This window comes from Elaeis guineensis, chromosome 7, assembly GCF_000442705.2.
Source record: "Elaeis guineensis isolate ETL-2024a chromosome 7, EG11, whole genome shotgun sequence".
Taxonomy (NCBI): Eukaryota; Viridiplantae; Streptophyta; class Magnoliopsida; order Arecales; family Arecaceae; genus Elaeis; species Elaeis guineensis.
Window position 1 is genome coordinate 94,655,173 of NC_025999.2, and position 14,906 is coordinate 94,670,078.

General features: G+C 30.4%; 1 protein-coding gene across 1 annotated transcript; it reads right to left on the bottom strand.

Annotated features, from left to right (window-relative positions):
* Positions 1-3,478: 3,478 nt before the first annotated feature.
* On the bottom strand, positions 3,479-5,943 carry LOC140859370 (uncharacterized). The gene is made up of 4 exons (XM_073261017.1): positions 5,631-5,943; positions 5,257-5,495; positions 3,637-3,748; positions 3,479-3,558 (listed from the first exon to the last, which is right to left on the bottom strand). Exons 1-4 carry the CDS (start codon positions 5,941-5,943, stop codon positions 3,479-3,481), a joined length of 744 nt encoding a protein of 247 aa, XP_073117118.1.
* Between the last annotated feature and the right edge of the window lie 8,963 nt (positions 5,944-14,906).

The following is a 14,906-nucleotide window of genomic DNA, read 5'->3' on the forward strand; positions in this document are numbered from 1 at the left end:
GTTTTATCAGAGCAATTTCAAAATTATAGATTCGTTGCCCTTGGTTTGCATGTGATGCAATTTTAAGGTGCAATATCCCTTCAGGGTTCCTGCAGTTGTTAAAGAACAAATCTGTGTCTAATAGAATAGCATCTCTTACATTTCCTTCCCGTGTCGATCTTGTCAAGAAATTGTGGCCTGGTGGATCGATGTGTGGTGGTTTCTATTCTGGACCATTCAACCTCAATTTAAAGATTCAAATATATTGTCAAACCAAATCATAATAAAACAAAATCACACCAATAAGTCTTAATATAAACCTGCATACTTAACCATAAACATAAAATCCCAATAAAACAATATCAAACCAATAAGTATTGATATAATTTTCTAGCACTCTTGTCATCATCATCCGACCCATCTTCATCCACAATCTTCTTTCTTTTTTTCCTCTCTTTTAAATTATCCAAAATCATAATATCTTCTTCAGAATCTTTCAGATTAACAGCCGGTTTTTCCTCAATAGTAGTTTTCCTATAAAAAAACCAACTAATTAACTCTGACAATTACAGCGCCATTGTAGGATTCAATGCAAAGAAAAATATTCTAGTGTAATTGACCTTTCGACCAACCATGACTTTGCAAAGCTCACTCTTCTTAAATTTTCCTGTCTCTTTCAAAACTTGTTTTTCATAGTCATTGGCAAACATTCAGATAACAACATTAAAAATTTAATTAAACAAAATAGAATCAGAAAAGAAATGACAACACACCTGCTTAGATTTTTTAGACTTATATTGCATTTTCAGTTTCTCATCAGGTAGAAATATCCTTGAAATAAAATTATTCTCCAATCTTTCTTTCAAATTATAGCTTTGATAAATTTGTTTTGTTTACTTATAAACCTTTGCAGCTACAATATATTATTTCTTGAAAAGTAATGCTCATCCTCAGCATGTTGATAGAATCAACACATGAATATGAGTTGCCATATAAATCAACCTGCTCTTCTTATATCTCACATAAATATATAAAATCTTCATCATCAAGTAGAGGTTGGCACTGATACAGAAATATTTATGTCAGCATATGTGATACTTTGAAAATAGAAAAATTTTAATTATATTAATCAAAATAAATATTCAGTATCGGTTGGAATCTTATTGAAATCATAATTGGAGTAGAAAGTCTTAATAGCCTCTTTTTCTTGCTCAGTGAAAATCTTTGGAATTTTGAAGCATCATTGTGGATATCAGGGAACAACCAAAACAAATTATATATCAGAGCTTTTCTTTTTTGTCAATTGACTGATATTCATGAATTCTAGATATTTGATTATGGTATCTTATTAGAAGATGTATTTTTTCTTAGTTTCAAAGTTGGAGCTGAGAAGATTTTTTAAGCACAGATGAGAACTCCTAAAATAAAAACATTGTGTTAACAGAGAAAAAGTCACTAAAAGATATGAAAATATGGAGGTAGGTAAATGGTGCACTAAAAGATTGACAAATGGTAGAGATTTATATTTTTATCATGAATAGCTAGAAATCAGATTGTTTGGATATTTTAAATCTCTGAAAAGAGAAGCTGTAGTACAAAGGATATGTTGTTGCACAGGTTATATATATATCATGATTTTTAAATATTCTATAAGAAAATAAATATTTATGTATTAACAGAATTTATTGATTTTACCTTAGTGAAAGTCTGGAGTTGTAAATATATTTTAAAATTTTTTTTTGTACACAATGTTTTGTACAAATGCACAATCCTCTGCTTCTTCATCATTATTTAGTATCATCAAACCTTTTCTTGAGGTAACTCGAGATACTGCAACATATAATTGACCATGTGTGAACACTTGCTTAGGTAGATATAAGCCGACACAGTACAAAGATTGGCCCTGACTTTTATTGATTGTCATTGAAAAGCAGGTAGCTAATGGGAGTTGCCTTCTCTTTAATTTGAATGGCCATCTTGATTCATTTGGTGACATTATGATTCTTGGTATGGTGACTCGTTGACCGATATTTGCTCCAAAAATTATATCAGTAATGACTGACCATTTTTCAAGATGTCTGACAATTAAACTTGTTCCATTACACAACCCTTCTGTTTGGTTAAGATTTCTCAGAAGCATCACTGGAGCACCAACCTTCAGTCTTATATCATGATTTGGAACCCCAGCAAATTTAAGACTGTTTAAAAATTCTGTGGTATATAAGAGATCCTCATCATTCACATTTGATGGTTGATTTGCAAATGGTATATGAGCTAAAATATGTCACTGAGTCATCGGGTATCAGATCAATGATGAATTCATTCAATTGATGTACTGTCTCATTTTTTGATGTTAAGATGGCTCTCTCTTGGAGATATACTAGATCACTATATTTTTTAATTAGTGATGGGTAGACAGCTTCAACAATGGATTTCATGCTATTTCCATCAGATTTCAAAATGATATCTGATGGAAGTTTGATCAATTCCTTGCTGGGATTATCATAGAATGAACCATCACCAATTTGCAATAGCCACGTGTCAAACAAAGATAAGTTCTGAGCTTCGGACTCTGAAATGTTGGTCCTGCAAAGTCTCACATTTTGTTTCAGTTCAAATATCTCAAAAAATGGTCATAGATAAGAAGAATTCAGAGAAGCATGAACAATATCTGCTCTTCTCCTTTTAGGGACAACTGAGAGTATTTGTCGAAAGTCACCCCCACAAATAACAGTCATTCCACCAAAAGATTTGTCCACACTGTTTTCATATTTAGACTGCAAAATATCCCTTAAAGTTTTATCCAAAGCTTCAAAACAATATTTATTCGCCATAGATGCTTCGTCCCATATAATCAAAGAAGTTTTACATAATAATTTAGCCAATTGTGTCCCATGACGGATTTCACATGTTGATTCTTCTATGACATCCAATGGAATGTAGAATCTTGAATGTACTGTTCTGCTGTTTGGTAACAAAAGAGCTGCTATACCTGAAGTTGCAACAGGAAGAACTATTTTACTCTCTGATCTCAGCTTTGCTATTAATGTTTTCCATAAGAAAGTCTTTTCAGTACCTCCATGTCCATTGATGAAGAAAAGATGGCCTTTTTCATTATAGACTGAAGAAATTATTGCTTCATATGCTAATTTTTGACATAGTTGAGAGAAACAAATAATTCTTCGTACAGCTCCTTCAAGTAGTTGCAATCATAATTAAGTTCTTCATTTATTAATCGATTGCCTGAATCTCTTACTAAAGATGAATTTGAAAGTGGCATACCATCAATATCTTGTAAAGTTTTGCCCATCTTTAAGAAAATACTCTCAATTTCTACCAATGTATAATTTTGAATTTGTTCCTCTGTCAATTGTAATTCATGAAAATAGAACTTTTTTCTTTGCATTGATAGTATATCCTCTGATAAGATACCATAATTAGATTTTCACAGTTCATATGCATCAGCAACTTGATAGTGCAGAAGAATTGTCACAAATAATTATCTTAGTTCATTTCCTGTTATCCATGGTGATGCTTCAGCAAGACAATCATTCCATTCTTTGTCATCATCTAATAAGCCTAGTGCATAACATGCAGATTTGAAAGTAAGATATGTGACTCCATTTACTGTCCTAATATTTTCATAAGAAGTACTACCTTTGACAATGTTTAACAACATTCTAAGATAAAACTTCTCACCGCTTGAAGAATATGCAAAATATATTCTTCCAGTAGCTTTTTCATTCTTTCTTCTTGTCCAGACTTTATCCTGTGCATTTCATACCCAATGTATTGGGAAATCAGCAAATGTTAGTTCTCTTGCATCGCTGTGTTCTTTATTTGTTTTAAGCCATTCAGTGAACTTTGTTCTCTCAATACCAGGTCTGTTAAAAAAATTTTCAACCAGCGTGTTTTCTTCAAATATGACTGTGTGCTCTCCAAACAAGTGAAATGGCAATCTTTCCACTGCTGGTTCTCTGTAATGTATGTTAAATTGAAATATTCTCCAGCAAGCTTCAGTGGCTGATATGTATTTGCAATCCAAATAAGTTTTGATCTCATCTATTTTTGTTGAAGTATGAATAGATTTCACAGTTGCCATTGTTCTATCTAACCCTTTATGAACATATTTGAACAAATATTTCACTGATCTTGAATAATTACATAGCTCAACATTTATATATGCATCATATTTGATAATTAAATTACGATTATACAGCACTACAAACCAATTGTCTAATAAGATGCCTTTCTTCTCAACATGAAAATTAGAATTCTTTATCTTATAAGTAGGAAAACCATCTGAATCTATTATTATATGTTCATTGAATTTTTTGAAAAAATATTTTATGCACCTATTGCGCAACATACATGGTGAGTTTGGATTCAATTCGCCACATGGACCGTGTATCATGAACTTTTTCATAGCATTGTAACCATACCAATCGACTTTCTGATCAGATATTTCTGCACTGATAATCATGTCGATAAAATCTGGTGAAGAATTTTTGACATCAAGATGCAAAAATAATAAGATATGTGCATGAGGCAATCCCCTTTTTTGAAATTCAATTGTGTAAATACCTGTAACACATTGAGAATCATTGAAGTATTGGAAAAGATAATAATATGTGATCAAGTTAATTATTGTTATTTGTAGTAATGAGTAAAATACAAAAACAACATAAATCATGCAATATTGGTTATAGAAGATAACTTACATGCAATTATTTCACCAAAGATATTTTTACACTTGAGATCATCTATTAGCTCAAATAATTTGATCTTAAAAACCCTATATAAAATTTCTACCCGACTTTCCTCATCTTTTTAGTTAATCAATTGGAGCATGTCATTTATTTTCGACCACTTAGGATTGCAAGTGATAAAAAGATCAGGATATCCAACCCATTTACAAATTGCCATAGCATCTTAATAATTTTGAACTCTATATCTAGATCCACCTGTGTGAGATAAGGGAAGAATGATTGATTTGCCCAACCTCTTCGAGTCTGAGTCACCTTGATAAACAGCATCCATCAAACCATTATGAAGATTTGCTCTTAGTTTTGTCTGATTATTTCTTATCCAGCAGAATCTTTCTTCTTCAATTGCCATATAACAGTCTACTATGAATTATTGGAATAATCTGCCTGTTTGATGAAGTGTGTGGGCTTCATTCAGTCTTTGTTGAAATCTGAAACAATAATATTATCTCATAGTTAATTTTTGTCTCTTCATAGGACTATCAGGCATTTCTCTCAAATATATTCCAACCCTATATCCATCTTCTTCATAAGGATACAGTAATGGGTATGTCATAGACATGAAACTTGGATAGAGATCAGTAATTCTTTGCAAATCCTTTGTTCTATGTTCTACTATAATATCTCTTTCAAAATTGTCATAGCCAAAATCACCAACTATTAAACCAGCAACTTCAGAAACAGTTGGTAGATTGTATTGCCTACCATCTTGAGATCTGCTGGTCAAAAGACGGAGACGGAAGTCACTATCTGGATGACTTCTATATTATTCTCTAGCCATTCTGAAAGATTTCACAAGAATATTGTGCTCATCTAGCATTTTAAATAAAGATGTTACAGTTCCGGCATCAATATTTTTCTCGATCTCATTTTTGTTTAGTGCACCCATTCTATTTTGAATCTTATTTTTCGTGTCATATATGTATAACTGTGCAAAAGATGGCTTCTTTCCAATTTGAGGAAACAGAGATCCAATTTTATGATAATTTTGTCCACATATTCTAAAAACAAAAGGCCCCTTACCACAGTTGATTTGGTTGTCAATCCTACCTCCCATGGATGTCAAAGCAAACATTGCATTATACTGCCTTATGTGTTTACGAAATTTAATACCTTGTTGTCCAGATGTTGAGCCAAGAAGATATTTCAGAAGAGCAGGTAGTTGTCGTAATAAAAGGACCTGAACTCGTCCTTCCATACAACATAATAAAAATTTTGGTTGCCTTACTTTTCTTGTCTTTTATGTTCGTTCTTCATACCATAGAATGGCACCACAATATTGACATGTATGTGTTGGAGGTCCAAAATACCAAGGGGTCACATTACGATCTACATAGAATGTAAGATAGTATAGTAAAAATCAGAGGTCATAGTTTAGTATATGGCAAATAATTTCAAAGATTTATTGGATACAATTTCTAATAAAACAAAATATACAATATATGATTATTAATTTATGGGTATTCATGTTTTGTTTATTACCTTGATTCTCTACAGGAGCAAATCGACGTTTCTTCTTTTGTGGTCCACTTATTTTGTTTTTAGAATCAGTTCTCATATTTGTTGTCGTGTCATAAGGTATAAGAGAGGATTCTGTACTACTTGTATGATTTGAATAATAAGTACAAATAGTTGTAATGCCTACAATATTTACAATATATATTAGTATGATTTTATTACTTTCTTCAGACAATAATAATTTCAAGGTATATAATTTCAAATATTAGTAAATAATAATTTCTATTCTTACCAGTATCTTGTGCATGTTCTTCAAAAGTGTTACGATCCCTTTTTTGTATTTTTGCAACTCCAGTTGTGCACAACTTCTTTTTTGGTCTTTTGCTATCTAAATTTTATATTGCATATATTTATAGAAGTGTCAAGTAATATACATATTAAGTAGTAAAGAAAAAGAGTATCGAAAGATATAGATTATGAATGTATATGAAATTACCAGTATTTATATGAAGATGGTCTTCATAAGTGAAAGAACAAAAGTCCCTCTTCTTTCCCCTATTGTTTTGTAAAGGTTGACCTGAAATATAATCTGAAACACAAAGTGATTAATATTTGTTATCATCAATGTGTTTGAATTTTCAATATTTGATAATGCTATGCTATTAAAAATGCATTTATAATCAAAAAAATCAAAGTGACATACAATTAAAATTATGTGAATTAGACTTTTGATAGCTGGATTTGATATTCATTAGTTTTCTTAATAATTTCATAAACTGTGTGACTAATTTATCTTATTTATCTCTGTCACTTTTATGCTTCTTATGAATCAATGCTATATTTCTCCTAATCCTATTGCATCTGGATCTAGCCCATTTTAATATCTTCATTTGTTTCTTTTTCATGTTGTGTTGATATTGAGTTCCATATCTTTTAAACTTTAATTTCAGCATCCTTTTTTGTCCGGCAAAAGTTGCTAAATAATTATACAAAGACAAATAATTGAGAAATAGATTTGGCCCATGGTTGATTTCTTCCATATTTAAACAAAACTGATTCATCAGTAATCCTGTACTTGACCTTTGGAAGGAGAAATTATTATTAGAATTAGCAATATTTGTATATCAAATACAATTTATGCAATGAAAAATAAATTTCTAATATATCATTAAATAAATTAAAAAATTAATCTAACCATATTTTCCTGCATCTCTCTGGTTTGGTCCAACCTGAAGCTTGCAGAAATTACTTTCATACCAACTTTTGTATCTAAAACAAATTAAAAAAATTATTTGATAAATATTTAAATAAGATCATAAAATAAATAAAAGGAAAAAAAATATTCTCAGCAGTAATCAGTGTTTATAAGTTTAGTGCTATAAAATTTTGCCTATATACATAGAAAAAAAATATTTACAAAAGATAGAAATTTTATAATTATTCAAGGAGATGAATACCTTAGAGTTTGTTGACCTCAGAATGCAATCCTTCGTACAAATCAGGTTTAATATACTTTTCTGATAAAAATTATTGCAAATACTTAAGATGAACTAAGCTTGGAAGGAACAGAAAAGTTGAAGAGGTGAAGAAAAAATTATAAGTACGGAGTTGATGAAATAGAAAATCCTTGCAACTCTCTGTAAAAAAAGAAAAAGATTAAATGCTAAGGTTAAAATGCATTAAAGATAAACTGCAGATTAGACATAAATAGGGGTTTTGGAATATGAAGAGGTGGAGTGTATAAACAGTTATTGTAGGACTCAATTTTATATGATAATAGACAGATAGATATAGTGGTCTTGAAATATTAAAAGTTAAAATATTGTATTGTAAGATTAAGTTAGAACTCAATTTTATATGATAATAGATAGAGAGATATAGAACAATAACTAACAATATGATATTAAAAAAAATATTTACAAAAGATAAAAATTTTATAATTATTCGAGGAGATGAATACGAGCTTGTTGAACCTTAGAATGCAATCCTTTGTAAAAATCAAGTTTAATATACTTTTCTGATAAGAATTTTTGCAAATACCTGAGATGAACTAAGCTTGAAAGTAATGGGGAAGTTGAAGAAGTGAAGAGAAAATTATAAGTATGGAGTTGATGAAATAGAAAATCCTTACAACTCTTTGTAAAAAAAGAAGATTAAATGCTAAGGTTTTAAAATGCATTAAAGATAAACTACTGATTAGACGTGAATAGTGGTCTTGGAATATGAAGAGGAGTGTATGAACAATTATTGTAGCACTCAATTTTATATATGATAATAGATAGATAGATAGATATAGGGGTGTTAGAATATTAAAAGTTAAAATGTTGTTTATGATGGTGGTTAGGATTTTTTTTTTTTTGGGTGGGCCAGCTTCATGAAACCTAGTTTATTTTGAATCGAATATGTTCTTTGATGTTTTCATTGAAAGCTTAGATCCTCTAAAGAATGTTGAAGTTCTAATGGATTTTGTTATGGACACTATAGTTTGTATTTTTTTTTCTTCTCCAATAGGATTATTGTTTAGGTTGCCGAAAAGGTAAGCAGCATATCAAAGAACTGATGATTATGATGGTAGATGTTGGTTTACATACTCTCTTTTTTTGGATCTCTTGATTTGCTTTTTTTTATTTTTTTTTGTTAATGTGACTTCCCACGATGATTCTTTGTTCTGTTTGGAGTTCGTGGGTTGGTTACTTTTTTTTTAAAAATATTTTTGGTCATATAAGATGTTCTGTTTGAAGTTCATTTCTATTCTAAATGTGCTCACATAGTTTGAATAATCCTTTATATTCCTACTGCTGACAAATATGAGGTATTTCATAATATACAGTTCTTCTGCTGTATACTTGAATTCGACAAATACATTCAACTACTATAAATATTTCAATATCCCCAATGCCAATTAACAGAACACAATCATCCATATCTTAATCCTGATATCAAAAATACCTGTCAAAAATCCAAATTAATTTTAATACTCCGTCAGCTGCTTCATCTGTTTCAATAACAGCAACATCCAATGGGTGAACATGATCAACTTTCACAGCATTTTATATGCCAGTCTTACTTATAAAGCTTTTTTGCTCATAAACCTTTGTAGCCACAATAGTATTGCCTAAAACGTAATGCTCATCCTTAGCATTTTTTTTTTTGAAGGTATAGGAGGCCTAAGCCATCAAAATTTATTTGGAAAGTGGAGTGAATATACAAGGGTGGGTTTATCCAAAATGGAGTAAGCCTATAGAAGTATCACAGTGTGATTTTTAATACAACTTTACAATAGCAGAAAACAAACAGAGAAGACAAAAATGGCCTACAAGATGCTTTGGCAAGTCAAAGAAAAGGATCACAGAAACAGAGTCAGCATGAAGGTTCTCAGAGTGGAGCAGATAGCTGAATCATCTTTTCATTGAAGAACTGAGCTACCACTATTGCAAAATCAGTTATCTTTTTTTGGTCACAGAGAATAGATCAGTCACTGAAAAAATGGAGCATCTTCCAAAATACCTTCTCTTCTGTTGATGCTTTGTTAAGAAACAGTCTTGAATTTCTCTCTTCCTAACAGCACCATACCAATGCTGCCACCATCATTCTTAGCATATTGATAGAATGAATACTTCAATATCAGTTCTCATATAAAGCAAGATTACCTGCTTTTCTTATCTCCCATAGAAATATATGAAATCTTCAACATCAAGTAGAGGTTGACACTGATACAAAAATAATTATGTCAGGATATGTGATTCTTTGAGAATAGAAAGATTTTAGTCATATTAGCTCAAATAAAGAATAAAATCAGATATGAACCTGAAACTTCGCTTTCACAACTTTTATATACGAACCCTAAGTACTCATATCTACTATCCAAGTCTTGTATGATGTGTCACAGATCAATATCTCTTGAAAAAATTCACACAAGTGCTCAATTTACATTGAAAATCCCCTTTGAGACCTTCATATGTTATATTAAAAATAAAACAATCCTAATATAGCACCATATCTTACCAAATTATTTCAAAAGATACATAGAATAAAATAAAAAATAATAAAAAATTTGTATATCTAAGAACCTTCAAATATATTTCACATATTATAATACATAATCTTTCCATAATATCTTTCCTATATAATCAAAATAGCACATAAACCTACATAATTATACATAAACATTTCAAACAACGACTAAAAATTCAAATGTACTGTCAAACCAAATCATAATAAAACAAAATCACACCAATAAGTCTTAATATAAACCTGCATACTTAACCATAAACATAAAATCCTAATAAAACAACACCAAACCAATAAGTATTGATATAATAATTATTATAAATATGTCGACTGAAGCTTCTGTTTCCCAGCACTCTTGTCATCATCATCCGACCCATCTTCATGTACAATCTTCTTCCTCTTTTTTCTTCCTTTTAAATTATCCAAAATCAAAACATCTTCTTCAGAATCTTCCAGATTAACAGCCGGTTCTTCCTCAACAGTAGTTTCCTAAAAAAAATCTACTAATTAACTCTGACAATTACAGTGCCATTGTAGGATTCAATGCTAAGAAAAATATTCTAATATAATTGATCTTTCAACCAACCATGAATCTGCAAAGCTCACTCTTCTCAAATTTTTCAGTCTCTTTCAAAGCCTGTTTTCATAGTCATTGAAAAACATTCAGATAACAATATTAAAAATTTAATTAAATAAAATAGAACCACAAAAGAAATGACAACACACCTGCTCAAATTTTTTAGACTTATATTGCATTTTCAATGTCTTATTAGGTAGAAATATCCTTGAAACACAATAATTCTCCAATCCTTCTTTCAAATAATAGTTGTTCAGCTTTAACTTGAACACATAATTCATCTCAGAAAGCCCATGAATCTGAGCAGGGAGATCAGTATTGCTTCGAGACTGTCTATTGAATAATTTATGAGCTGATGTATCTAGTAACTTCTCAGCAACCACATTAAACAGCACAAAAGTAGAAACTGCTGTTTTATCTGACACCTTCAAATGTATCTTATACCTATATTATGAAAGCAATATGTAAAACTTCTAACAACACATAAATCCCACTAAACATCATAGAATATAAACTTTAGCTGACTTGACCAAAGGAAACTTGCATTCCTTATTACAAGCATCACAAATGTACACATCATCAGGGATAACTTTTTTGCTGCATATGTTGCATGAAACATAATACCAACCAAAGAAATTATCCACATCTATAATTGTCCCTCTAACAGCAACTACATGCTCCTGAAAAGAGCAAAAAAAATTTAGCTCTTTAGAATCAGTATTTTTTCCAACAAATGAGCGAAAAGAATCCAATACCATACCAACCTGAATATTAACATCCCAATCAGTCTCCAGCAACTATTTTATACTCATCCTATTTACAAATATTTGTTCTTCTAATGGAATATCATTAACAGGCTGAGCTTGGATAATTTGCACATCATTGGAAACAGACGAAAACCTACATAACAAAATTAAGTATTTTAAAAATTCAATGATAGCTAATGGTTAAGTACCAAATCAACATAGACACTGACCTTTCAATCAAAGTGGCAACATATTCCATTTCAAGATTAACATAAATTTTCGTAGCACCTGTTGCAGAAAAAGCAACCTCATCTGCAATTTTACATATAAACATTCAAATTTTAATTTTTAAAATAATAAAATATTATGAATTTCATGTAAAAAAATTCATACACAATCTTCTCCAATCTAACAATTCATCATCTCTAAATTTTCTAACTATCGTCGATGTCACAATCAAAATAAAAGATCCCAGATTTTCCTCATAAAAGTCAAAATCAAAACTTTCAGCTAACTTTCCCTACAGAGTGATCTTAGCCATCATTGAGCTGCTTCAACAATCAAATAGTTAAAAATAATAAAATAAAACCTAGATTATGAAACCAAAAACCATCACGATTATGTCTAAAATTCATAACTAATAACACTGAAATGGAAAAAAATCTTACAAATTTGTTATCACTTCAATATCTCTTTTCTTCTTCCCCAATCCAACCACTTCAACAGCACCAATACGAGATAAGCACCCAATCACATATAACAGAAAACAAAATAAATATGACTCATAAAACCATAAAGGATTAAAGCACATCAGAATTTTTCAAAAAAAAAAAAATACAACAATGGAACTAGAATTAATTAAACCTGACAGAATCCTATTACCAATGATTCGAGAATCCAACAATTCAAGACTAATAAATTGAAAACCACAGTGATCAATCTTTGCTCTACCCTTTTCTATTTTCCACACCGATGTCATGAGCAAGAAAATAATCTTGTAATCATTCATAATTGGCTAATATTTACCAGTACTCTGCACCACTTTGAAATTCTTCATATAAGAAACACACCCTTCAACCAACAGGTATCTAAACTTGTTCGCTTGATTTTTTCTAATCATTGCATGCTTCAAATTTTCCTATAAACATCAAAACTAAATAAATTACGAACTGTCTTGATTTTTTTTTAATAATTTTATACATCAAATTTTTCTATAAACATCAAAACTAAATAAATTACGAACTGTATAAAAAGAAAAAGAAATTAGAACTCATTAACTAATAAGGAAACCATATTCAAACATCACCTTTTCGTCAATTAAAATCATATCCAAGCTAATCAAATCAGAATTATTTTTGAGATTGACAAATTCTCAAATATGGCATATTCTAACCCTTATTATCCAATCTTCTCTTGTACCATCAAGCTCATTCAGCAAACAATACCCCATGGTAAATGAGTCTTTACGTCAAGAATGAGGTTTGATTGGAGAGGAATATCTCAATAGATAAAGCAAGAGATAATATATAACATCCATCTCTTTCTAACCATCAATCTATAAGAGTAAATGGTAGAAATAAAATTATTATGAGAAATTATCATCAACATTTATTATCCACCTCTTTCCAACCATCAATATAAGAGTAAATGGTAGAAATAAAATTATTATGAGAGAAGGCAATTAGAAGCAAAATTACTATGGGGGAGGTGAATTGATGTGCCCAGGCCTAAATAACTATCTTGTGTAGGTAAGAACAAAAGTTGGAGCACAAAAAAAAAAAAGAAAGAAACCTTTGAAATCTGATTGATAAGAAAATCGCCACAATCAGATCACAAAGAGGTAGAACGCCACACTCAAGAAAAGAAGAATGTGAATGATAAGTTCTAGGATTTATAACTCGCCACTAACAAACAAAGGTTAGATAAGAGAATTCAGCAACACTCATTTTCATTCATTGAAATCTGAATTGAATACATAGATCGTCTCCCTTTATATAGATAAGAGAGAGAACATAAGACAAATTCAGTAAATGAAAGAAAATAACAGAATTTGACTATCATAGAAATGATGGTGGCTATATCTTGCTACAAAAAAAATGATAGTGACCGTATCTTGCTACTATGAAAATGATGGTGGCTGGAGATCATGGTGAATTAGGAAGAACAAAATAACTTTGGCTGCATCTTGCTACTATGAAAATGATGGTGGGTAGAAATCATGATGATTTAAGAAGAATAAAACAATCTTGGTTGCATCTTGCTACTATGGAAATGATGGTGGCTGGAGATCATGGTGAATTAGGAAGAACAAAACAAGCTTCTAAACTCAGCCCTTTTCCAAGCAATAATTTCTTTCAAATTTCTGTCAAATCTAATTCACACCACATGATGCTTCTACGTACGTGAGCAAAGTCATCAATTTGGCTCTTGGATCCATATATGGCATGTGATCATCTCTTTCTTCATGATGGTGCACATCATGAATGTAGGCTTATTTTTGGTGAAAACTGAAAAGTCTCAAAATTCTGTAAAAAAAATAGAATTCTTGCCTTGAGAGAGTCACTCATGAAACTGAAAAATCTCAAAATTTTAAAAAAAATAAAATAAAATCCTTGCCTTGAGAGAGTTCTATCTGTTATTATGAGAAATTATCATCAGCATTTATCATCCACCTCTTTTCAACCATTAATATAAGAGTAAATGATCTGTTATTATGAAAAATTATCATCGACATTATCATCCATCTTTTTTCAACTATCAATAAAAGAGTAAATGGTAGAAACAAAATTATTATGAGAGAAGATAATTAGAAGTGAAATAAATATGGGGGAGACGAATTTAGGCTTATTCTTTGTCAAAACTGAAAAGCCTCAAAATTCTGCAAAAAAAGAAAATAGAATTCTTGCATTGTGAGACTTGTTATAAGAGAAGGCAATTAGAAGCAAAATTAATATGGGGGAGATGAAAGCCTCAAAATTCTGTAAAAAAAAAAAATAGAATCCTTGCATTGAGAGAGTCCCTCACAAAGAAACCACACTTTGGTTTGATTGGAGAGGAATATCTCAATAGATAGAGCAAGAGATAATATATAACATCCACCTCTTTCCAACCATCAATCTATAAAAGTAATGGTAGAAAAAAAATTATTATGAGAAATTATCATCAATATTTATCATCCATCTCTTTCCAACCATCAATATAAAAGTAAATGGTAGAAACGGAATTATTATGAGAGAAGGCAATTAGAAGCAAAATTAATATGGGGGAGGTAAATGTAGGCTTATTTTTTGTGAAAACTAAAAAGCCTAAAAATTTTATAAAAAAAAATAGAATTCTTGCCTTGAGAGAGTCACTCATGAAATTAAAAAG

Bases quoted from the DNA above. Each gene is read 5' to 3' on its own strand.
- LOC140859370 (XM_073261017.1), bottom strand. From the start codon at position 5,943: ATGGAAGGACGAGTTCAGGTCCTTTTATTACGACAACTACCTGCTCTT. The intron at 5,496-5,630 runs GTGCACTAAACA...GAAGTCATCCAG, and splicing joins TAAGATTCAAAATAGAATGG to ATAGTGACTTCCGTCTCCGT. The intron at 3,559-3,636 runs GTAGTACTTCTT...GTTATGCACTAG, and splicing joins GTTGTTAAACATTGTCAAAG to GCTTATTAGATGATGACAAA.